This window comes from Erithacus rubecula (genome assembly GCF_903797595.1).
Source record: "Erithacus rubecula genome assembly, chromosome: 2".
Taxonomy (NCBI): Eukaryota; Metazoa; Chordata; class Aves; order Passeriformes; family Muscicapidae; genus Erithacus; species Erithacus rubecula.
In genome coordinates, this window is record NC_136685.1 from 25,724,681 (window position 1) to 25,751,096 (window position 26,416).

Sequence of the window (26,416 nt, forward strand, 5' to 3'; positions counted from 1 at the left end):
TTCTGCTCTCTGCCCAAGGACTTAACATCAATTCTGCAATAACTGTCATTCTGTTATAGGCTTCGATTTTAGAATCAATATCATAATGGAAACGTTATTATAATAACTTCCTAGCTAGGGCACTCTAATGGAATCAAACTCTTAATAATGTTAAGAATATCAAAATATGCAATTTGTCTTGCACTCAAATAAATTTTTCTTTCCTTCCTTCCTTCCTTCCTTCCTTCCTTCCTTCCTTCCTTCCTTCCTTCCTTCCTTCCTTCCTTCCTTCCTTCCTTCCTTCCTTCCTTCCTTCCTTCCTTCCTTCCTCCTTCCTTCCTTCCTTCCTTCCTTTCCTTCCTTCCTTCCTTCCTTCCTTTTCCTTCCTTTCCTTCCTTTCCTTCCTTTCCTTCCTTTCCTTCCTTTCCTTCCTTTCCTTCCTTTCCTTCCTTTCCTTCCTTTCCTTCCTTTCCTTCCTTTCCTTCCTTTCCTTCCTTTCCTTCCTTCTTCCTTCCTTTCCTTCTCTTTCCTTCCTTTCCTTCCTCCTTTCCTTCCTTTCCTTCCTTTCCTTCCTTTCCTTCCTTTCCTTCCTTTCCTTCCTTTCCTTCCTTTCCTTCCTTTCCTTCCTTTCCTTCCTTTCCTTCCTTTCCTTCCTTTCCTTCCTTTCCTTCCTTTCCTTCCTTTCCTTCCTTTCCTTCCTTTCCTTCCTTTCCTTCCTTTCCTTCCTTTCCTTCCTTTCCTTCCTTTCCTTCCTTTCCTTCCTTTCCTTCCTTTCCTTCCTTTCCTTCCTTTCCTTCCTTTCCTTCCTTTCCTTCCTTTCCTTCCTTTCCTTCCTTTCCTTCCTTTCCTTCCTTTCCTTCCTTTCCTTCCTTTCCTTCCTTTCCTTCCTTTCCTTCCTTTCCTTCCTTTCCTTCCCCCACCCCCTTTGTCACAGCACAGGCTCAGTGGGGTTCAGTAACTTCCAGGATTTCTGTGGGTTTACACAGGAATCTCTTTCTCTAACCAGATTACTAACATAATATGGCATAGATTTTATTCTCTTAATCAAATCTTGAGCTTCACCAAATCAAGGTCAAAAGAATTATGATATAAAAGTACAGGAATTTTGAAGTTCATTATATTGTACCATATTGTGACCAGGTAAAACTCAATGATTTTGGAAAACAGAAAATCAATTTTCAACTCCACAAGGACAAGGAAATAGGATGAAAATATTTCAGCTATCATATTTAGTGATTCAAACATTATTAGATGTTGACAAGGATATTATTTCATATCTGCAAGTTTTATAGGTTTGTTCAGTTTTCTCTTGATTTATAGGTGGACATAGGTGGACAGCTAGTACCCTCAAGCTGTTAGTCTGAACGTTAGGAAGTCAAAAGTAGTAATTTCAGTGGCAAAAATTCCAATGAAATACTAGAATTTGTAATAAGACCATGATATACATGGGAGGAAATCTAGTCTCAGGGCAACAGTGACAGAGAGGAATGCATTAGTTTTGTTACCAGTACCATCAGAAGATATAATTCTCCAGTGCTCTCTATCTGCTTTATGAAAATTCAATTTTCTAAAGAAGAGTTGGTGTTCATAGAAGTAAAACTTCATTCACATATCAGACTTAGAGAGTTAATTTTCACAATTTGGACTAGAGAAATTTGAAGAAAAATCTAGATATATATCACAGCTCAAGTATATATATTTTTTTTTCAGCCTTTGATGTCTTTCATTATTCTGTGCAAGACAATGGAATGAGATAATACATTTTTTTCTAAATAGACAAATCTGGGCTTTAAAGAACCCAAACAAAGAAACACACTGCTTGTCTCAAGAAAAATATAAGAAAATATTATTACATAGTAATTCTTTAATTAAATTTCTGATGACTTTTCATATTTGTATACAACTAGTATAAAAGCTTTTAAAATATGAAAGTACCCATTCAGGATATTATAAAATTTGCCACACACAAAAATGAATAGCATCTATCCTGTTGTCAGAAAACTTGAAAAGTGAAGAAAGCAAAAATTTACTATTCCTTTTTTAAAAATGTGAGGAAATGAAGGGGAAGAAAAAAGATACAATCAGAACTTTCGGATCATAATCTTCCTTAGTCTCCTTGTCAAAATAAACAAGTAAAAATATTGAAGGAAATGAAAACAAAAGCAAGATATATGTATGTAAGCCAGTTTCTGTACATAGAATCAATTTCTAGCTTAACCTGACAGGCTGTCTTTTGTATGAATGCACCTGAATGTCCAAGTCATGCTCTGAACTCTTTATTTTCACATTCTATACAGTAAAGGTCTGCTGTACATCTCCTGATCAACATGTTACTGATACATGTTCCTAGTAATAGTGCATGCCCTTCAAGTCAGATTTTGTGATGGAACAACCAAATCATTGCAATGTACTGTGGAAATATATCTTCAGATTGCTTTCCAGATAAATTACAGTATTCATTATACAGCATTTATTGAATTCCACTAGGAATATCAGAAGTAAGAAAATCTGTGAAAAAACTCAAAACAAAACAGGTGCTCCTACATAATTTTTGCCATTCACATCATGTATGTACTTTTTAAACTAATTCTGTAATCTGTAATTAGAGCACACAAAGCTGTTCATTAAAATACCCTCAATATATCCACAAAATTAGAAAACACAGTTTAACTAACCATTATGTTGGCTTACTGTGAATCTGTTAAAGGCTACATTTACAGCAGTTCAACACTAAATAAACAGATGGTCTGAGACAGAGGTAGTGTTTCCATATTAAACTAAATCTCCTTTTATTTATACTCATATAAATCTAGGCAAAATCAGTGTAAGAATTTGATCTTGGAAGGTGTTGAATAAAGCTATAAAGAAGTAATCAGCCCAAATATCCTCTACCAAAAATATTATCATATAATGGACTCATAGAATCATTTAGGTTGGACCTAAATGACTTTTAAGCTCATCAAGTCCAATCTGACCAATCATCACCTTGTCAATCAAAACCACAGCACCAAGTGCCATGTCCAGTCTTTTCTTGAACACCACCTGTGATGGCAATGCTGGTACCTCCCTGGAGTGCCCATTCCAACGCTTAATCAATCTTTCAGTGAAGAAATTAAACCTGAACCTTCCCTGGTTCAGTTTTGGGCCATGCTCACTTGTTCTGTTGCCCTACTTGGGAGAAGAGGGCAATTCACACCTTGGCACAATCTCTTTACAGGAAGTTCTAGAGAGTGGTAAGGTCACCCCTGAGCCTTCTCCTCTACAAGCTAAGAAACCCCAGCTCCCTCAGACACCCCTGGTACGACTTACACTCCAAAATTCTCACAGGCTCTTTTGTCCTCATCTGCACATGCTCCAGCCCATCAATGTCCTTCTCGTAGTGAGGGGCCCAGACCTGGACACAGCACTTGAGCTGCGGCCTCACCAGTGCCAAAGAGAGGGACAGTCCCTGCCTGCTCCTGCTGGCCACACTATTGCTGCTCCAGGTCAGGATGCCATTGGCCTTCTTGGCCACCTGGGCACACCCTGGCTCATGCTCAAACTCTGTCAACCCCAAGGTTATTTTCTGCTGGACAGCTTTCCAGCCATCCTGCCCATAGTCTATGGGGATGAATAGGGTTGCTGTGAACAAAGTGTAGGACCCTTCACTCTGTCTTATTGAACCTCTCATTGAACCTCATAACTCATACCACTGACCTTGACTCACTGAGCCAGCCTGTCCTGATCCCTCTGCAGAGCCATCCTAACTTCCAACAGATCAGCAATCCCATCCAATTTGGTGTCATCTGTAAAGTGGTTGAGGGTGCCCTTTGGCCCTTCACATAGATCATTGACAGAGATGTTAAACAGGACTGGAGCCAATATTGAGTTCCTGGGGAACCCCACTGGTGATCAGCCATCACATAGATGTGACTCCATTCACCACCACTCCCTGAGCCTGGCCATCCAGCCAGTTCTTAAACCAGTGAAGAGTGCTCCTGTCTTAGCCAGCTTCTCCAGGAGTATGGTGTTGGAGACAGTCTCAGAGGCTTTTATGAAGTGCAGGTAGACAACAGCCATAGCCTTCCTGTCACCCATCAGGTGGGTCACCTGGTCATAAAAGGAGATCAGATTGGTCAAGCAGGACCTGTCTATCCTAAACCCACATGTCTGGTCCTGATGCCCTGGTTGTCCTGTGTGCCTTGTGATCACACTCAATCTTTTCCATAACCTTGTGCCATTTCCATAACCAGGTGTCGAGACCAGGCTGACAAATCACACTGGTCAACCTCCAGTCATCTGCCACTTCCCAGCTGGCCAGAACTGATGGCAAATTATGGAGAGTGTCATGGTGAGCTCTTCTGGCAGCTCCTTACTACCCTCAGGTGGATCCCATCTGGCCTCATAGACTTGTGAGTGTCTCAGTGGCACAGCAGACCATTAAATACTTGCTCCTATAATGGTCTCAGAGCATCTCAGTTACATTTTATGAGCCTTGCCAGCAGGGCTTACCCTTTCTATTGAGCATATGAGACATTGCTAGTCTCTTGAAGGATGATTACAGAAAGGTTGACTTGCTGAATTTTTAATTACTTACTTAAATATCTTAAATATCAAAGTCCACTGGAAATCTGGTTCCTTTCCTAAGACATACACAAGAGACTAGTATTTCTGACCATGTACTTAAAATTATTTTACATCTTCCTGCACATAGGTAATTCTGATACTGCAGTAGTCTTTTACTTGTTATGGTACTGGATTTTATTCAGTAGACCATAAATTAAAATTAACAAAAATGACAAACTAAATTTTGACCATTAATTAAAAAAAATAAGAACAAACATGAGTGTTTGTTCATGAGCTCATGAATAATGAATTTTATTCAACTATCTTCCCTAAAGGGGAAAAGTCCTGCTGTCTCAACATACCAGGAAAATTGCCTTTTAATGATTGTTCTGGAATCCTAAGTAAGTATCATTATATTGAACTGCTGGAGGAAAAATGTGTTTATATTTAATTTATAAATCAATAGATGCTTTCAATTGAGACTATCACTTGAACTAGGTTTTCTCATGAACCCCACACAATTTGTTACTTTAAATTATTTTAGCAGTAAGTGTTTAAAATTTAAACTCAAAATTTCTATGAAAAAGGTCACAATAACCTTTGCAATTTAAGCTTATTTCTTTTAAAACCATCAAAGAGAAATAATCACACAGTATCTGGATTCCAAGATAGCTATAAATTGTTTTGTTTGTTTTTTTTTAATTATTAAATAATGTAGAGAATACCAATGAAATTGGAGAATTGGAGAGAAAACTGTCAGCAAATCAACCAATCTTTGTGATGGCAGCTTAATGGCTATATACCTCCTATTATCTATGTAAGCAATTTTATTCTGTTAACAGACAAATTTTAAAGTACCAATTTTGTTTAATAAAGAAATACACCTAGCAGATGTATAAACAATGTTCCCTTCACCTTACTTGCAGCTGAATGCATATATGTGGCTGGTCACACTGAAAGTTTTGTTTGGGAAAGTGAAGGACTACTAATGCCGTAGGAAGACTGAAATGCATTTAGACAAGTGACAGAAATACCTTCTAAAGTTAATTATGTTTACTTTCCCCTCTCCCTTGGTGTTCATTACCTTTAAACGGAGCCACACATTGGCAGAAATAATTACCAGGTTGGTCAATGCAGGTGGCTCCATTCTTGCAGGGAAATGAAGCACACTCATTTATATCTGTTTCACATCTTGCACCTTTGAAAAGATTAAAGTTTTGAACACTTACCAAAAATCAGCTGTCAATTTCTAATTCATTTCTACCACAAAAATATCAAGCAACTTGTGAAGATAAGCTAACATGCATCAGCCAAATAAACAGCCACACTACTCATATCAGCATCCATTTTGTTCTTAAAATTGCAAATACATCCCAACTTATTTCTGAGTTGCTAAATGGTAACTAATCTTCCTTATGTATGCAAACTTTGAAGGCCTTTTTAATGTATCTTGTGCTATGTAGTTTACAGATGCAGTCGGCAGTTCATTTTGTTGTAATGCAAATTAAACATTAGACCAGGGAAGGTAAAGAGAAATTACAATAAAACACAAGCAAATTAGTCAATAATGTCTTAATGGATGCTTTGTGGACTACCAGGCTGTGGAAAATAAGGTTAACTACGAAAGCAACTCACCAGTAAAACCAGGCAGACAGACACATTTATAGCCACCAATAAGGTCTGCACATGATGCATTATGAAGACATGGAGAAGACTGACATTCATTGATATTTGCTTCACAAGTTGTACCTATGAATACAGAATCAAGGAAAGGGGAAAAAAGTTGTTCCATGGCACCTTTAGATGAAGACCAACATTTCTTTTAACTACATATGACTCATATACCAGAATGTATTTGACACACTTTTTATACTCAGATCTGGATGTTCATGACAGATGTTCATCTTCTGAATGTTTGTTTACTAATTTTTCAAAGGTATTAAAAGTACAGTCATCAAATAGTTTACTAAGGCTTAAAGCAGACAGTTTTCTTACTATATAAATATAGAAGAGCAGAAGCCAAATTACATTATATATAATAGATTGCACTGCAGTGGTGTGAGAGGAAATATTTCTTATGCTCATGATAAGGCAAAAGATGTACTCCCAGAAAACTGGTAAAAAAATTCTGTTACAGACAAGAAGAAAATTCTAATCTAAAGTGTAAAAAACCCATATAACTACTCAACGTATAAAAAATACTTTACTGCTAATATTTTTCAGTGAACCAAATTCTTTACCATTTGAAGAATAAATGAAAAATTGCATCAATTGCATGATTTGGGAAGTTAAAAGCATTCAAAGAAATAAAAATACAAACGATAATTTTTCTGAATATATGAGTGGTAGAAATGTACTATTTTGCACTGGAAAATTTGAATTATGGATTGATTTGCACTTTAATGATTAAAAATCCATGATGTTTAAAAATTGGTGCTTTAAAAAGAAAATTGATAAACTTTAAATTCCTTATCTAAGCTCAAAGCAAAGCTGAAGCTATTAATGCATCTACTTATCAAAGCAATTAATTTTTTCATATAAATTATACAAATATGCCAAAACCAAAACCTTTACCACAGAGTTGGATTTTTTTTTTCTCTCAATTTTAGGATGCTTTCTCAATTCAAAACATTTAAAAAGCTTGCAGAAAGCAGTATCTCCTATTTGCAGAATTTCACTGAACCTCACAGATCCATTTCAAACTGCCAAGACATCAATTGGCAGAAAACACCTAGTTCCATGCTATAATGAAAACAAATAAGGTAATTTAGTCAAGATACACTTCTTTCTAACTTCATGTTTATGACTTCAGATGACACCCATATATGAATAAATGCATCTCATCTGATATGTTAAAAAAAAAAATGGTGTAAAACTCCTAGGAGGTTTACAAAGTTATCATTCTGTGGATTTTTTTATACCTTCAAACCCATCCTGACAGATGCAACTGAAGGCATTCAGGTGATCAACACAAGTAGCTCCATTGTGACAAGGGTCACTGAGACACTCATCCACTTCAATCTCACAGTTATGACCTGGAAACAAGGGAAGGATTCATTTCATTTGGAACACACCACTGCTGAATCATCACTGCAGTCAGCAACAACAAAATGAAATAACTGAGATGAGGTACAGGGAGCTCTTACCAATGACACATAAATTGTCTTTAGAGAGTTAATTTCTTGTTGATTTAAGGAAAAAGCAGATTAAAAGGTACAACAAAGATTTTATAAGAGTCCCTTACAGATATACTCAACAACTTGCATTTTTCATATTTTAAGGACAAGAAAGCCTTGAGTTTTCCTGAAACAACAGAAGTGTAAATATGGTTTCCAAGAAAAAAAACCCACAATATTTATATATTATTTTTTCATTATTTATTAATTTATGAATTTATTTTAAAGATCTCTATGGGAAATATTGGGAAATGCTTTACTTATGGACAAATATTTTCATATCTTGTAGAAACTAAAAGTCAGAAACATATTGGCATGTATTTATAAATATGCAGAGTAAAAAAAAAAAGATGCTGATTTCTAGTTGTGAATGATGCATCTAATATTTTTTCTGGCATTAAATTCATTGCTATTAATGCTTCAAGACTGACAAAGCTCCTGATTGCTTCTGAGGAATTTTGAGGGTTTTAATTGACCACAGAAAAAATATAAAAATACTGATCCACTGTTATGTAGATATGAGTATAAGAATTTAAACAAAATTTTAAATAAAAAATGATCTCACCAAGGATTATCACAAGTAACATCATACAAATTTGCTTTTTTTATTATTAATAATAAAATATAATAACAACTATAATAATAATAATAATAATAATAATAATAATAATAATAATAATAATAATAATAATAATAATAAAAACCAGCAATAGAGACAGGAGAAGCATTTTATTGCATTAAAGAAACAAATATTATAGCTTTTAAATTACAGATTATTCCATTTAAATCAGTGCCTATGTAAGGATGCAGAAGAGCAAGTTATAGAGGTATGCAGTCTTCTCAAGACCTCAATTCTTCTAGTTGTCTGTGTCCTCCTTGACTACTGAGGGAGACTTTTTGTTGTCTTATTCCTGCTTTTGGCACCCTGTCAAAGTCCCTGGAGTTAGACAGGATGAATCTGGGTAGCACAGCTGATCTGCCATTCAGGGAATTCCTATTGCCCTTGATTATTTCACCATATCATTGATGAAAAATACCTGTATATGTATCTAGAAAGAATTTATTGTTTTTACACTGTTGTCTGATACCATGTCAGTATGCTGACATAGCCAAACTAATTTTAATCTTGTCAGTCTAATGACAGTGGCCTGCAGGGTAGATGCAAACATGAGTAGTTGAACCTGCCCAGTATCTTGGATGTATGTTTGGCAATTGAGACCCTTGTTACTGCAGCCTTACTATTACAGAGAGCACAAAGGAGATAAACTAAGGCCAACTTGCATATGGCTGGGAGTTCAAATCACATCAGTGTAAGACAAACACCATGTATAAAATAGTATAAAGAGTAATTGGAGTGGAAATAGTCCCTTGTAGTCAGTATTTTTTACAGCTGAATACTCTTACTCAGCCAAGTACTTTTGTGTGCCAGGAAACAAAAGTTGTTTCTGCCTGAATCAGAGGCACAAACTAAAATATCTACTGCTGTTTTTCAACAAACTTATTTTCTCTGACTGACTGAAACATGTTAAAACCACTCCTGTGAACTCACCTATAAAGCCAGGTGCACAGAAACAAAGATAGCCACCCACAATGTCTTTACAGATGCTGGAGGCTCCACATGGTTGTGACAGGCAGGCAGAAACATCTGCTTCACATAACTCTCCAGTAAAACCTGTCAAAAGTAGATTAACAGAATACTTATTACATTTAGTCTGAGAAAACAAGTGATAGACCAATTAAATATGTAGCTTTATTATGTTTTAAAATCTTATTTAGGGTAGGGTAAAATATTGCAGTTTCCTTGAAAGTTTCAGTTTCATATAGCAAATAACTCTAAATGGAGCAAAGTCATAGTGATAAAGTCAATGATAAAGCTGTACTTTGAAATATAATAAAAACCATTCAAAACACAGTGGGTATTAAGGAAATAATTTTCATTGATTATGGCACTTTTGAACATACACAGTAAATAATTACAAGTAAATATTCTTTGTTTGACTGGCTTTTTTTTTTTTCAAACCAAATAAATAGATGTAACTAAGTGATATAAAGCAGTTGAAAAATCAATCCATGTGTGTGGAGCTATTATCCAAATGCTGAATATGAATGCAAAGTTTCAAATTTTAGACATTTTGGTTTGGCCATAAAAACTGAGTGAGCTAAAGCATAAGAAATACAATTTTCTGGTCTCCTATTAGCTGAGCACTTAAAATTTTTCTAAATATTTTTAGTGCATCAAAGATCAAAATAAACTGGACCAATTTATTATAATTTAACAAGTGCAGCATGAAAATCTACTAAATACTTAAACCAGAGATTTGGTTCAGTGAGTTAAATCTAATGAATTCCAGTGTCTTACAAACTTGGATACCAAATCTGGCTGAAGATCTGAGTTTCACATTTAATTAAAAAAAAAAAATATATATATGTAAAGTAATGCCATGCTTCAGTAGCATAAGTATTTTATGACAGATTCCAGTGTGACATTGAGTTGTCCCACATCTGGCATTGTATTAGTCAAATTTTAAGACAGAAAGGAACTCTTAGGTGAAATATTAAAATAAATCTGTATTCCTACACTATACACAATAGGTTTAAAAAGTAAGCATAATCTTGTTTTAATAGTGTGTATCAAGTGCAATTGAATATAATGATTACAAAATTTCAAAAGTTCAGTACTGCTTGGACATAATCTTTAAACTAAAGAAAATGTAAACCGTGTTCTTAAGGCATGACTGAAGATCTCCTGATCTGGAAGATTTTTTAACTTTTGAACATCTTGTTACATGAGGGAAGACAGCAGCTTCTGACCATCAGGGTAGATTGCTGGAACATGCTGCACTTTACAAATTCTGGCTTGTTGAACAACCCTTTGAGGCACAAATACAAGGCAATGAATATTAAAACTTCCCTACACATGCAGTCATTTTCATTTCTAAATCAGTAGATGCAGAAAAGTGACTTTAAGCTATGTTTCAATTCCATCCTAAACACCAGCTGTGCAACATTCTTGCACAGCTGAAGTTTTCCTCTTTGTTGATTGCCATTAAAAATTTAAGTCTCTCATTTTGCCTTTGTAAATATCTTTAAACATCTGCATAATGAAGTACTACATAAACCAAATATAAAAAATTATGATAAAGAAATAAAATGGAAACGTTGATCAGTGAAGATAACAACTATGCACACATATATGCATAGTTGTTTCATGTGAGATTTTCATCTGAGATAATGAATATAGAAAAGCCAACAGTTCTTTTTCCTTAATGAAATAAAAATTATTATTAATAATAACTTTATAGATTTGACATAAATGTCTTAACTTATGTATCATTTTATTTCTGTGTTTTGACTTAATTCTTGAAGTATTACAGCATGGATTATAGGGCTTTGAGCAATCTGATCTACTTAAAGATACTAAGAACTAAGAAGAACAAAAGGTAGCGGTTTCAGGGCTCAATTTTAATATTAAACATCTGGTTATGTATAAGTTTTCTCATCAAAATGGATTCAGTTGCAGTACTTAAGAATCTACTATTTCCTACAAAAATAAATGAGCATATTTTGATTTATTTTTCTGTTGCAGATATCCAAAAGGTACTTCATAAGCTTAGATAAGGAAAATTTAGCAACAGAATATTTAACTTTTTTTAAAATGCCACATTTACATTCTTGAGACATTTCATTTTGACAAACCCAAATGCCTCATGACAAAAGTGATTTTTACTAGTCAGACTGTGACACTTAAACTCTCCAGGGAGATCACTGAATTGTGATCAATTCTGACATAGTCCAGCCACACAGTGATTTATGGCAATTTCACTACATGGCTCCTTATATTCTGGATGGCAGGTACATCTGAAACTATTAACTGAAACCTCACATTAAGGGTTATTGTCAGAGCCAGCAGGATTTGATGTGCATTCATCCACTCTTATTGAACAAATACTACTTCTGGGGAAAAGGTTTTATGGTTCCTGTTAAAATTACATCTGAGAAAATCTTAAACAGACTGAAAGAAGGAAAGAAATTCCAGAATTTAATAAATTAATGCAAAACTTGGACAATATTTTAATTAGTATTCTTATATAATGGGATGCCAATTTCTCCTTATTTGCACTAAATGCGATAATAATTATATATGAAATCATTTCATTAATTTGATTTTTTGGATAATGTGGTTGCAATTGTTCTTGTCATTTAACACCTATCTTAATGAAATTCTGCTTTTGCTTGGGTCCTCTGGAATTTAAAATATAAAAATTGTACTTATTGAAAAAATTGTACAACGTGTAAAAATTGTAAAACATATACAACTAATAATAGCAGTGTTGAACAAAATAGAGAAAGGGTCATAAAAAGGAAAAATCATCACCTTAGCATGTGTATTGGGTTTGCTTAGCCAGGTTTTGGTAGGAGGGTGGGGCTTACAGGGGTGGCTTCTCTGAGAAGTGGCCAGAAGCTCCTCCCATGTCTGACCAGGCTAATGCCAGGTGCCTCCAGGACAGACCCTCTGCTGGCCCAGGCCATCCGCAAACAGCAATAATCCTTCTGTGATAGTATTTAAGGAGAAAAAGTGATTGCACAGATGTAATTGTGGCCAGGGAAAAGCAGGTAAGAACATGTGGAACAGCTCTGCAGACACCAGGTGGTTGCAGAGGGAGGGGCAGGAGATGGTGCAGGTGCCAGAGCTGAGATTGCCCTGCAGCCCCTGGTGCAGCCCATGGAGAGGCAGCTGTGCCCCTGCAGCCCAGGGAGCTCCTACACACCAGGGCAAGGTGGATGACTGAGAGGAAGATGTGAACTCATGGGAAAAGCACCCTAGAGCAGGCTGCTGCCTGGGATTTACACAACTTGGACAGAGGATCCCACTCTGGAGCAGGTTTTCTGGTAGGACTTGGGGAAAATCACATTGGAGTAGGCTGTCCCTGAAGGACTGCATCCCATGGAATGAGTCTGAGCAGATCATGAAGAGCTGCAGCCTGTGGAAAGGACTCACTGGAGGTCACAGAGGACTGTGCCATGGCAGGGACCACACTGGAGCAGGGGAAGGAATCACAGCCTGGGGGTGAACTGACTATAACTCTTCCTGTCCTCCTGCACCACTGGGGTAGCAGGAGTGGCATGGGAAGGAGGGAGGGTGGGGGGAAGGTGTTTTTAAGATTTTGTTTTACTTCTCATTTTCCTGCTCTGGGTTGGATTAGTAGCAAATTCAGTTAATTTTTCCATCAGGTCTGTTGCCTATGACAGTAATGTGTAAGTGATCTCTCCCTGTCCTTATTTGAACTCATGAGCCCTACCTTGTATTTTCACATCCCCCATATATTTGCCAAAGAGACAGATAAAGTGCTTTTGATATATACCTGGCATGCAGCCATTGTCAGCCCACCACATCATGAAAGGCAGGGGAAACAAATAATGCTCTTGCCTCAGACAGTAAAAGAAGAAAGTGTGTAATTGTGACCATCTCCTCTAATAAACAGATTGAAGTAACCAATCACAACTATGAGAGACACAGCAGAAGATGCAATTTTCTCTGTTGTATCCTTCTTACATATATGCTGTCTGCAACTCAGAGAACAAAATCCATTAATTCTCGGAAAAGACAATTCAAACTTCAGGAGTTAGATTAGAATAACAGAGTTGCCCTCTGAAAGTTTTCATGTTTCAAAAGGTGAGAGACTGAAAAATCATGGCAATACAACTTTAAGAAAGTCATGTTCTCGGAAGACTGCTCATTTTCACAGACTTTCTGATCCAGCAACAGCAAGAATCTGAAAAATTCAGATTTTTCTGTTCTTGTGAAAAAAATATTTGCTGCTTTATTTCTCAGTAAAGTCATAATTTGTGTTTTTGTACACATGTACACATAGAAAGAAAACAAGTTGTAAGACTGTGTTTTCATGAGTACTTAGAGTGTTTGTACATCAGCTTTTTTCATACATATGTCAGTCCTGCAAAAATTAAATAACCAAATAAATAAATACTCTTAAGGCAAAAGAATTTCAAGATTTGCAATTCCATTTTCTGTCATAAGCTTTGAAGCATTGCTTTAGATTTTTGCAAAGTTTTTTCAACTAAGTAATAAATGAAAAAATAAAGCTTCTAGGCCAAAGCTCTGTTTTTATCCCATCATGTTAGTATTTTCTGATAAATAATGCTTAATTGGATATTCCTCAAAAAGCTCTACTGGAAGCTGAAAAGTAATCATTACAATTTTGTAATTGTAATTGGCTTAAATTTTGTGGTACAATTTTCTGGTTGGAAGATGAAAATGTACTTTTTCAGCAAAAACTCCTGTGCATCATTTAAGCCTAATTCAGTCTGGGAAGGAACTTAAAAGATCAGTCAGTCCATCTCCTGCTTAGCACTAACTCAATTTGATATCAACAGATGCATGTATATTTTAAAGTATTCTTGATATCCCAGAAGTACTGCCCCAGCCATATTAGGTTATTTACTGTAAAAACCAATATGACAGTGGTGGCAAGCCAATATCCCTGACACAGACAACAAAGGTGATTTCATCCAGGCTACCACTGGATTTACTCCAAGATCAATTCTGATTCAGGCAGTTCCCAGGGGACAAACGTGACAGGCAGAGCTTACAGAACCAGCACCATACCCTGTGTGAGCCTGAATCCACACCCCTTCCTGGCCCTCTTCTAGGCTTTTACTAATTAATTACTGCTGGCCAATTTGTACTAGCCATCTCTGTGCTAAAGCAGAAATTCTTGGCACAGGCACATTAATTTCCCTTCACTGATATATTTGTAGAGTCTTCTCAACCCTGGAGATTAATTTTTAGCTACACATACTTCAGTTATGCTGCAGCACAGGAGAGTTAAAGGGCATTGTTATTTCCATTGCATGAAGGCAGTCCATCACAGAGTTACTACATACCCAAATATGAGTTATCTCACATATTTAAAAATCTAAAAATTGTCAGGTTAAATTTAGTTCTTGGGAGGTGAGAGACAAGCTCTTTGATAGTTTGGTCACTACTTGTTGAACACCAGTGCTTTTCTGATAGTAATCTTCATTCACCAATGAAATCTAGCATTATGGATAGGAACATAATGCCATGATAGAAGTCCAAATACCTACAGCTCCATATAAAGGCACAAACCCATTGGAGCAAAAAGTACTAATAGACTTTGTGAGATATGTAGTGGTTGCCACCACTGGTAGCAGTGATATTCCTGTCATATCCTGTGCTGACTCTGTATGCGGAATATATGTCTTAATACCATATTTTAAAGTAGTGTGTTCAGATAGCTTTAATTTAATAAACTTAATCAAATTTTATTATTCATATAGGTCATATGACAGCAAAGCAAGTAGGGAACAACTCACTGTCATGCAATACAGTCCCACAGCACCTAAAGGAGAGAAGCTGGGCAGGTCCATGGCTGATAACCAGGTCCAGCACATCACAGAGATGACCAGACAACCTGCAGTGACAATGTAGTCCTGAGAAGAAGCTTGGAATTCAAAGTCAGCAAGGCAAGGTCAGATTGGCAGGAGCCTGCTGGTACATTTTGGTGAATCACATCACTTCTTGCAGAAGCAGAACTCTTGGACAAATATCTGAGGGTGGAGATTTCTTTTTCAACAGTGCATAGCTCAGTCCCATTCAGCCTGAAAACTCTGGATTTGTTCTTTTGCAAATTGCTGCCTGGTTGCTTCCAATTTTCTATGAATTTGTTTATTACTGCCAAAGAGGATTCATCTTTGCTTGGGTGAGCCTTCTGTCTTTTCCAGAGCACTGCTGGAGTTTTTGCCTCTCTCTCTATTAGATTGGTGCCATCTACACAATCAGACACAATATTTCTAATTCAATAACCCAGGTCATTGATAAGGAGTATTAATGAAGAGCATTAGTGGACCCAAAATAATTCCACTGATGTTCCTTTCCACACTGAATCATTATCATCTTTTAGTGCCTTTTTCCCCAGTGAGTTACAGGTAGTTCAGTGTCAGTTTTACTGAGACAGTGTCCTCTTGGTTTCTTTATAAGAATAATGATGCAGTCAAGATATATAGAACCTTCTTCCTTATCTCAAAAGTTTATTGCTGCCTCAAAACAGAAATTAAAATGCTTTCACACATTTTGCTCTTGAGAAATTAACTTTAACTAGGGACTGTCATATTTTTGTTGGCTGCAGATGCTTATAAATAGTTCAGCTTCACATTTTCTAAAGTATTTCTTCTAGAATTCAAGTTAGACCTGACAGTTCTATACTTCACTTCTGCTGCACCTTTCTGTAATTTGGTTTGACCACAAGCCTACAGCTCTGAAATTGCTCTGAATCCTTTCTAAATACCACAGCTGAAGTTGTAACCAAACAAACAGATTTGACAGTATGCGTTTTCATTTGAACACTGTAGGTTCTTCTGTGACTGGTAAAATCATGAAGAAGATTATTCTAGTGGTTACAGGAAAACTCCTGAAAAACAGCACAGTATCAGTCCTGCTGGCTTCATGAGGGAAAGGTCCTGCTTATCAAACACAATTTCCTTTTAGGATAAGGTAACTCACTGTTGATCAAGGGAAGTCAATTGATGTAATAATTCTGGATTTCAGTAAAGCTTTTGATACTGACTCTCACAAAATACCCAGTACACAGCTGGATAACCCATCATTTGATAGGCTCACAAAGCTGGCTGGATGCAAAGGGTTGTAGTTAAAGGGGTGTCATCAGACTAGTGACCTTGTACTGGTGGGGTTCCACAGACTCCATCCTTGGCCCTGTGCTCTTCAACATCTTCATAAATTACATGGACACAGGACTTAAAGGAATATTAAGTTTGCCAATAATACTAAACTGGTAGGAGCTGTTGACTCTCTCAAAGGCAGAGGGACCCTGCAGAGAGACAAATTAGAGTGCTGGGCAGTCTGGGACCGTATGAAGTTCGGCCAAGTGTTGGATTTTGCACCTGGGTCAGGGCAACCCTGGGTGAATGTACAGACCAGGGAATGAGATGCTGGAAAGAAGCACTGTGGAAATGGTCTTGGGGTTTTGTTTGACAGACAGTTACACATGAATCAGGCCCCTGGCAGCCAGGAGGGCCAGCCTTGTCCTGGGGGCAGCAGGCACAGCATCCCCAGCTGGGCAAGGGAGGGATTGTCCTGCTCTGCTCTGAGCTGGGGCAGCCTCACCTCCAGTGCTGGGGCAGCTCTGGGTGCCACAGTATACGACAGATATTAAAGAGTGTCCAAAGGAGGGCAACAAAGATGGTGAAGGGTCTTGAGGGAAGTCATATGAGGAGCAGCTGAGGTCACTTGGTCTGTTCAAACTGTTGGTTTTTAAGAGTTCTTCGTCTATTCTTGAATATAGTGCCAAACAGCAGAAGTTATAATCTAGAAAGTTCTTTCAAAAGAAGTAAATCTGACTTTTTTGTAACATTTTTCTGTTCATTCTTCTCCGTTTAGAGATTCTTTCTACCAGTGAGTGCTAATGAGTCCACCATGTTTCTGACCATTTCTAATTCTTTGGACAAATTGGATCTTAAGCCATATAATTTAATGAGAAGATGTAGGAGAACAATTGCTCTGCAGTGTTTTTCTTTTAAAAAAAACCTTAAACCTAGGCAAAGGACCACAATGGCTAGGTACATCTTCCAATACTGTAAGATTTTTTTTGTCCGTTCCACAAAAAGATGGATTGGACCTAGAGAAAAAGGATTAAGTTAAAACAGAGACATACTCTGCTCATCTTACAGAAATAAACCAGAAGACTTACAGCTATTATAACAGAAGTTTGATTACTGTACCACAGCAGGCAGCTTCAGAATCTTTCTTATTTACATTAAGAAATCAGAAAATAAGCCCTTATTCTGACTGTGCTTGCTGGATTGAAATATTATCTTTTAACATTGTGGCTAAAAGTCTATCTTATAATTCAGTGGTATGATGCATTAAAACAGCACCTGATGATGTTTTACACCTGCAGAATAAAATAACTGCAAGAGTAGAAAAAAACCCCAAAACTTTATTAAATAATATCTGTTATGCATTTTAATTTTCCCATGAGGACTGTGAAGTCATCAGCGTTTGCTGCTGCTTTTGTGATGATGTCAAGATCTGCTGAGAAGGTGATATGTATTGTATAACATGATGTGATTGTTATTAGGGATTGGTAATTTATTACCCTTTCCTATATAACATAATCCTGTAATTGATATGCAAATCCTGTGACATTTACAATTCCCTTATGAATAATGAAAAATGAGAGGAAGAAATTGCTTAATTGAAATAGTTTACACCAGTTATAATTGGGGTAAAAGCATTGCTGCTAGCAGATCAGTAGAAAAAAAAAAAAAACCAAACAAAAGCAATGACAAAAAATAAAAAATAGCAATCATTAATATGAATTACCTAAATTCTGAATTACACAGATTTTCACCATAACATCTCTGAAAAAAAGGTCAGCAAAATATGAAGCTCCCAGTAAAAGCAGCACGAGCAGTGGGTAATGCTGCTGTTCTTCCTCAGGTACATCTCGAGGTATTGCATGCTTTGTGTCATGTGTCAAGAATAAGGAGGTAAGATGATGAGCTGCCCCCCATTGTGTCATACAATAGTGGATTAAATAAAGAGCTCTTCAGTTCAATATTCTTATTTTAGAGATGAATTAATTTGCTATGGAAAGTAAGTTTGCTGAATTTAATAAAAAAGAATGCTTTCTGAATTGTCACATAAAGTCAGGTATGCATTTCCTCAGGAGTGTAAGAGCTTTTTAAGCAGAATTTAGGAATACAAATATGAAAATAAAAAGGAACATGTATTGGCTTGCTTTTCATGTTGTTCATGGAATTAAGATTGGCAGGCAGTACATAAGCAAAATTTTGGACTTGAACTTTCTTAGAATTTGCTGATGAGCAATCTTTTGGACATTCCCTGTCATCTATCATATTTTCTAGTCTGTCTTTTATAAACTTTAAAGATATTATGAGATCCAAATATGATCCTTCATTTCTCATCTAATTAGAACACCATATGGTACAAGAAAAGCTGGGGGGTGGGAAAAGAGGTTGATTTTACTAACAGGTAAGTAAAGGAAAAAAAATGGTGATTAAACCACATAATGCAACAACAGTAGACTTTGCTCAAAGTCTGGTAAGGCAATTCTCTTACTTGTTAGGAATTGTATACAATATTTTTGCTCCTTATTAATGTGAGTAGAGACAGAATATGAAAACTGAACAAATGCTAATTATTTTTCAGTACATTGTAAGACCAGAAGATTAGTTGGAAAGTGAGATGTCAAAGAATGGAGTTATTTTAGAGAAGGGTAGAAAAGCTTAAAGACAGAACAAAAACATAGATGAAAAATTAAATGAGAGGAAATTTCAAAGAAAAAAATCATATCCAAAATAAAGACTGTTAATATTTCTTTGGAAATGGAAGTAAAATAAAGATTATCTCAGTTTTGGATATAAAAATACACTTCTGAGTTGTTTTTTTTAATCAGAGATGGCCAAACAACATAGCAGATTCCAAAACCTTTAGATCATTTATTAGAAATTTAAATACACTTAGATATATGGTGGACAAATAACTTATTAGTTTTCTACTTTTCAGTAATAGAAGTTTTGGAATAAACAATTTTTAAACATATATATCAAACATATAAAAATTATGTTTAGTAGACATAGCATACTAACATCAGGAAAAGGTCATAGTTTGATCATCACTTTAAATTCTTCATAAAAGTATGATTTTAACCTATAGACCAAATTTTTAGCAGTTTTCTGGAATGTAATGTCTGAAAACAAATGCTATTTGCATTTCTAATGTCAGAAATGGAGAAAGGAGTCAGAGATTACATCATTGTAAAGCTCATTGATTTCTTACTAAATGTTAATGGGCTTACTCTATAACCAAGAGGCACTTTAACATGGGAATATATTCCAGTAATGTGTCAGAAAACAAGAAAAATATAGAGATATCAAAAATAAGAAGCAGCAAACTAAAAAATACTCACAATTGGCAATTTAAATACTTTATAAAAGCATATAACTTTGGTGAATTGTGAAATACAGCTGTGATGGTTTTAAGAGGTCTGTAAAATAGCTGTTTAGTATGGAGTAATCATTCCTTTCCATCCTGGTACTGCCATTTCAGTACTTTGAGAAATGAATAGACTCAAGCTAAAGGCTGTCATAGAGATATTTCCTTACCTGGGGGATTTGTAATGGGTTATTACAGTGTTCCTCAAGACATCACTCTTTTGTGTCTACTTTTGGTAACAGTAACTCAGTGTCTTATTATACACTTTGAAATAAATAGTGTTGTTTTTTTTTAGAAACATGTCAAATTTTTAAGCCATCTGCTAGGGTTAGTGGATTGAATTGACATTACAAATAAGCTATTAATCAATTTTCTTCCCTGTATTTTTAGCCTTATAAATGACAGCACATTTTTTTTTAAATATGAGAGGAAGTTTTTTTTTTTTCTTGTTCTATTGCAGGAAGATTTCATTTACCACTGGCATGAAGCACTATACTGAAAAATAGGAACACAGGTAGAAAATTGGTATTATAAAAAAGAAAATTTCTTTATAAAGCTATTACACCTAATAAGATATCTTTTTACAATGGCAAGAAATTTGCCATGTGGCTGCTTCACCATTTTTACTTTTTCTTTCTTCATCACAGCCTGCCTTAACTACAACTTCTTATAAGACACTTTTTAATGAGCTTTTCAAAATGTGTTGCTCTTCTCATCTGTCCTTTCCTCCTTCCTAATTTCATATGATACTTTTGGATTCCACCTTTTCCTTCTCCTGCATCTGGTTGCCAGTATATATATATAGTATGTGTTGATGTATAATGAATGGTTTTCAGTGAATTGGAAGTTTCTTCTTCCTTCTTAATTTAATTATTTTCATCTTAAAACAATAAGTAAAAGGTATATCGATTTCAAGATTTTTTCAAAATCATTTTATCTTGTTTTACATCTTCCTAATTTAAATTTAATATATTTCAGTCTTTCAATGCAAAAACTCACTAAATGCTTATTTCTATAAGAATAATATAATGAAAACTCACTGAAATACAAGTTACAGAGTTTTATTTGCTCTTAATACCTTTATGTCCAATTTCTAACAGATAATAAAGATTAAGTTTAAAAGTTTAGATCTTACTGTGCTTCTGGGAACATTTTGAACATATAGAAGGTGTAAATGCCTGTGTATTACAGAATACACAGTTTGGTGTTACATCAGAGTGCACACTTTGAATACAAAATATCTGAGCAATCACATGCCTACTAGAGGAATGATCTGTTGTGTTGTTTTTCAGCAGCATTTTTATTTCCATAAATCTCAAAGACTTTTGTCTGCATGAAATATGTATATTAAGGTTAGCATTACAACTTAAAAAATGTATGGCAACTTAATCCAAAGGTATGGTAATTACAAGTGAGGAAACTTAAGACTTCCATGCACTGTTCTCTTGCTATTCTAGTGAAAATCATGAAAATATAAAGAGGTATGTATATCTTTAAATTTGATTTACATAGAGAATTTGAAAGGAAAAAGGGAGAAAACTGATGAGTCATGATAAGGACAAACTAGTGAGTTAAATAAAAAAAATAAAAAAACAACTAACTAACCAACCCACCAACCAAAAAACAAATCACCAAGTAATGCAAAGGCACTCTTCAGGCACTCTTCATGTCCCCCTAATGGCCATAGGGTCTTTAGCAACAGCTACTTTAGAAAATTCTTTCCAGGATTTTATGGCTGACTATATTATTGCATATAGAATAGGATATCTCTTTGGACCACTGGGATCAGATGTCCCAGCTTTTTACACTCCCAGCTATTTGCCCACTCCAGCCTACTCAGAAACAGAGATGGTGATGATGCTGTGTAAACACTGCTCAGCAGCAGCCAAAATATTCCTGAGTTAGCAACATGGTTTTGGTCACAAATCTAAAACACAACTCTGTAACAAATTCTATGAAGAGAATTAGTTCTATCTCAACCAGACCCTGTACATAGGTCCAATCAATTCTTTGTCTGGAGGAATATCCATTAAACATTCATTTTCTTATGTATTATCCAGTCTTTTCTGATAATGAGAAAATATGGGGCTTTTTTTCTAGAGTGAAAAAGCAAAGAATGGCCTACAATTATTATTTTTTTTGCTTCCTAATGTTGAAAATACTGTATAATACTTCTGACTTCTTTTTCTCCATACAAGGGAACACCCAACTTGTGCCAATTTTAGAATTGCTGCCTTTTTCTGCTAGGTAACTTATTAATAAACTTTTACATGTAATGTAAAAGACAGTTGAAGTTTAACTAATATTGTAAAGGGCCCCATAAAAAATTGAGGCAAACAATCAGACCTTAAGTGGTAACAAATGACTGGACATACTCAGGAATAGCTCTATTAGAAAAATATCTTAGTACATGAAGATTCTCAAAACCTCAGAAGAATTACTGGAGTGATTAAAAATATATTTAACATTTCACAAATAGCAGAGAAAAAAATACTAGTGTATGGATGAGCTATAAATGTAAGGAAAAACTTTTGGGAAGGACCCCTAATAATGTTCCCTGTCACTCACTGTTTCCAGATACTGCTTTTGCAAGGGTCTGTAAAAATGGCAGGTCCTGGATGCACATCTGCATAAACTCTGCTTCTCCAACATCGGACTTTATGTGGCCTCAGCCTCCATCCTGGATTAAGAGCCAAGACACATGGCATGGATGTAACTGCCTACAGAAGTCTCAGTATTAAGATCATTCAAGTATATTGACCTCTATTTCCCTAAAATATCTAGTCCACTAACTACTGCTACAAGCAATTCAGTATTATTTGCCATAAGAATACTCACAGTATCTCCTGTGTCAGTCTGCTGAACAACCTTTCTACAGCTGATTAGATGGACTTGTTTAGAGAGAATTCGATCCCAGTACAAGTAGGTTGTAAGTAGAAGAAAAATATGATTTATAAATTGCAAAAGTGAATTGTGACTTGGACCAAGAAATCAGTAATTGAAATTTTAAGCTACACATCAGGTAGTCTTTCTGGCAAGCAGAGAAACAGCTTCATGTGAAAAATGCTGCACTTTCTGATCAAGCAACTTTGAAATCAAAGCAAAAAAATCATTACAAATTCTCTGTTAAGGATCATTGTGCAGCAGCAGTGTGAAGAACTGAATGATTTTTTATACTTTTTCCATCTGTAATCTTGATGATTCACTTTATTTCTTGAGTCACAGCATGCAATAGTTTTTCTAAGGTCTCTTCCTGGACTAAAAACTTTCATGTATAAGCACCTACTTTGTAACAAGGATTGCCAGAAAGGTTTGAAAGAAAGTACAGTCTTATTTCATGGTACACTAAACTTTAATAACAGCAACACCTTCCAAAAAGGAAGAATTTGATTTACAATTTCTCTGTGTGCATGTTTACTCTTAATCAGAAGTACTGCTCCTTTGATTCAGTGTATTAAGTTGAACAAAAATTGATTTTAGGTTGAATCCATTAACTGATAGGATTTTTTGCTTCAAAATCAGTTTCCTTTAAAAATCATGCTCATCATCCAGTAATCCCATTTAAAAAACCCCAAAAAAAACAGAAAAAACCCCAACCCCCCAAAAAAAAACTAAAAAAAGAGAAATATTTATGTATTCAGTCAGGTATATATCAAGGGATATTACATCACTGGGAAAGAAACAGATGGGAAAGAAGCTGTGTAGTAGCTGCAGTGTTTTCTAAAAGAGAAATACTGTGCATTCAGCCTAGAACTGTCTGACAGCAGAAGAAAAGAGACTGTTCAGGGAGAGATTATTAATTTAGCAACTTCTAGCAGTCTGTTCCATTTGAAACCTCCAACATCCAGGTGCTTTTAAAAAGTCAAAGGATTCTTTAGTAATGGCTTACAGACTTTTTGGTTGTGAACTTATCTAATCCTTCACCAAACCTTCCAAATAAATTCTCTAGTTATATCACATCCTGTGGTAGGTAACAAACAGAGAAATGCAATCTCATCTGTTAAAAGTTATTTTGTGTTTCTAAAATTCCCTCATGCTTGTCTTCTGCAAATTTAAAGGGTCTTCACTTTTTCATAAGGAACTTGCTATATTGCATTGAGCACTTTTGATGCTTTTCTGATTATATTGAAAAAATCCAGCATCCTGTAGATTAAAATTTCTTTTAATATCACATAAATATTGCCCATGGACACTTTATAAATTTTATAAAGATTTTCCTCACTTATTTCTCAAATTGTGCTTCTCTACTTGACTATTTTTAGACATGGTTTCCAGATGACAGACTACTTTTGTCATAAAATAAAGCCCTTTTTCCCCATTTTGTTTCCCCCCTTTTTAAAATTCAATAGGCATAGGTAACCATTTTCTAGTGGAATAATAAATTAATACTCATGAAAAATATGATCGTTGATACATTATTGAATATTCATTAAAAAAATATAGCTTGGAAAAACATTGAATATAAACAAACACTTTTATACTTTTCAGCCACAAACTTGATAAAATATAGCACTATAAGATTATGCAGAACCTGGTCAAAATGCTTATAGACTTAAAGATTTTGTGTAGGTACAGTTAGTTCAATTCAAATTCACCTTAAAGTATTACATTTATAAAGTAAAACTGGGCAAAGATTCCTTATTTAGTAATAGAATCACAAGAAAACTGGAGTAGGAAGGGATGTCTTGAGGCCATCTAGTCTAATACTCACTCATAGTAGTCACAGCCAGATCAGGTAGTTAAGGAACTGTGCTATCAATATTCAAATATGATTCTATAGAATCATATTTGGGATACCACAAGCTTTCCAGGGAATATTTGCAGTTGTTTCCAGCATTTCTAGTCCAGTAGTTTCCAGCACTTTCATAGTGATGTTTGTTTTGGGGTTTTTTTTCACCTTAATATTGAATTTTCCTGCATTCTGACTTGTGCCCATTGACTCTTGCCCTGAGAGAATTTTGACCTGTAAGAAAAACCTTGTTCTGTCTTCCTTGTGTCTTTCCAGGATGTGGTAGTAAACCCCAATAAATTCTCTCAGTCTTTTCTTTAGGGTGAACAGGTCCAATTACTTCAGTGTCTTTTTGTATATCATGTTCTCCATTTTCATGGCCCTCTGCTAACTCACCTCAGTAAGGCAATGTCCTTTTAGCAGAGAATGCAAGACTTAGATATAGTAATTCAGATGCACTTCCACGAGTCTGTAGCAGGGCATCTCACCCCCCACAAGAATTTATCTGTTGTTTGTTAACTGGTCAGATAATTCAAGCAGAGCAAGCTGTCTTGTAGTGAGTTACTTTGGTGCCATGGGGTTAACACTGTTCTGGCATCTCCCAGCTGCCAATGAACATCTTAATGTTGAAGTGAGATCTGGGAAGATAAACCAGATTTTTGTCTGACCTTTTGATACCTCGTTTTATCACCATAAAAGCACAAAACAGAAACCTCTACATTTTCCTGGGATTGTGTGGAGTTTCTCCCATGAGTAGGGATTCCTCACCATTACTCCCCAGGGATTAAGTGGAGGAATCTGTGCACGTTATTGTCATTTCAGTGGTAAATTACATTTGACTCCTAATCAATATTATTTCTTTCCCTCGCTTTAATGTAAGTCCCTTGATATAATGCGCTGTTAGTTTTACACTGAGTAGTAAGTAGTTCTCATTAAGATCTTTCATCTGTTGTCTCTGTAGCCCTCTCAGCTCCCAAAACCTGGTTATGCAAACCCAGAAGGGTTGAAGTCCTCCATGAGTACTGAGGTTTGTGAATGTAAGGCTCCTCACATCTCTCTTCAGAGGGTCTCAACTGCTTGTGTTCCCTGGTGGAAGGACTCTCACTGAAATAATCTTTAATCCTGACTCATAAACTCTTGATTAACTCCTCATTCATCACCAGGCAAGGCTCCATGCACTCCAAGTGGATACTGATATAGAGTGCAAGCACTGCCTTCTCATCTGCCTTGTCTGTCCTTCCTGAAAAGCCTGTATCCTTCCATTGCAGTGCTTCAGTCACAGGAGTCATTCTGCTGTGTCCCTGTGATGCCAATAATATCATAGCCATGCAGGCATGCACACATCTCCAGCTCCTCTTCTATATTCCCCCTGCTGCATGCATTTGGAGAGAGCCATTTAAATTGGGTTCCTGATGAAACCAATTTACTGGCTGAAATTCCTTTGTGCTGTCCTTCAGGTGCTCTATTGCCTTTCTGCAGTCCTAAATACTGTCTAAACCATTGCTTTTCATTCTGCATTTTGCAGATGGGTGAATTCTTCATAAAGACTAACAAGTGTTCAAAATGGTAATAGAAAATGTTTATAGTCTAAGATTTCATATGTGTACTTCTTACAGCATTTCAGTACTCATTTCATGCATATGATCTCACTTTTTAAGTATAACAGGAAGATGTTTTCATACTTATTGTTGTGTTTGTGATTTCACAGACCAAACTACACTGACAAAATGAGATGTGACATTTGGTTTATCAACAGTGGGAAGAATGATGAAATAAAGTCATGGGTTTTGCGGCTGAAAAAGTAAAACTAACTTATTACAGCAACATACAGGAATTTAACCTTAAAAATTAGCCAAAATAATTATTAGTAATAACAATAATAATAACAACAACAATAATAAACCTTCAATAGTCAGAATCTTGAAAGCTTATTGTAACACTCATGTCTTAAAAAATAGTATGAGTATGTAT

At 35.7% G+C, this 26,416-nt stretch overlaps 1 protein-coding gene across 1 annotated transcript in view; it reads right to left on the reverse strand.

Moving 5' to 3' along the window:
- Nucleotides 1-26,416, reverse strand: part of EYS (eyes shut homolog) — a gene marked incomplete at its 5' end in the record, with an annotated part of 591,920 nt that overhangs the window by 466,168 nt on the left and 99,336 nt on the right. Inside the window, 4 exons of the mRNA XM_079298292.1 lie at nucleotides 5,609-5,722; nucleotides 6,160-6,273; nucleotides 7,446-7,559; nucleotides 9,250-9,372. Of these exons, the coding sequence (XP_079154418.1) occupies nucleotides 5,609-5,722; nucleotides 6,160-6,273; nucleotides 7,446-7,559; nucleotides 9,250-9,372 (465 nt within the window). The remainder of the gene's footprint in view (nucleotides 1-5,608; nucleotides 5,723-6,159; nucleotides 6,274-7,445; nucleotides 7,560-9,249; nucleotides 9,373-26,416) is intronic.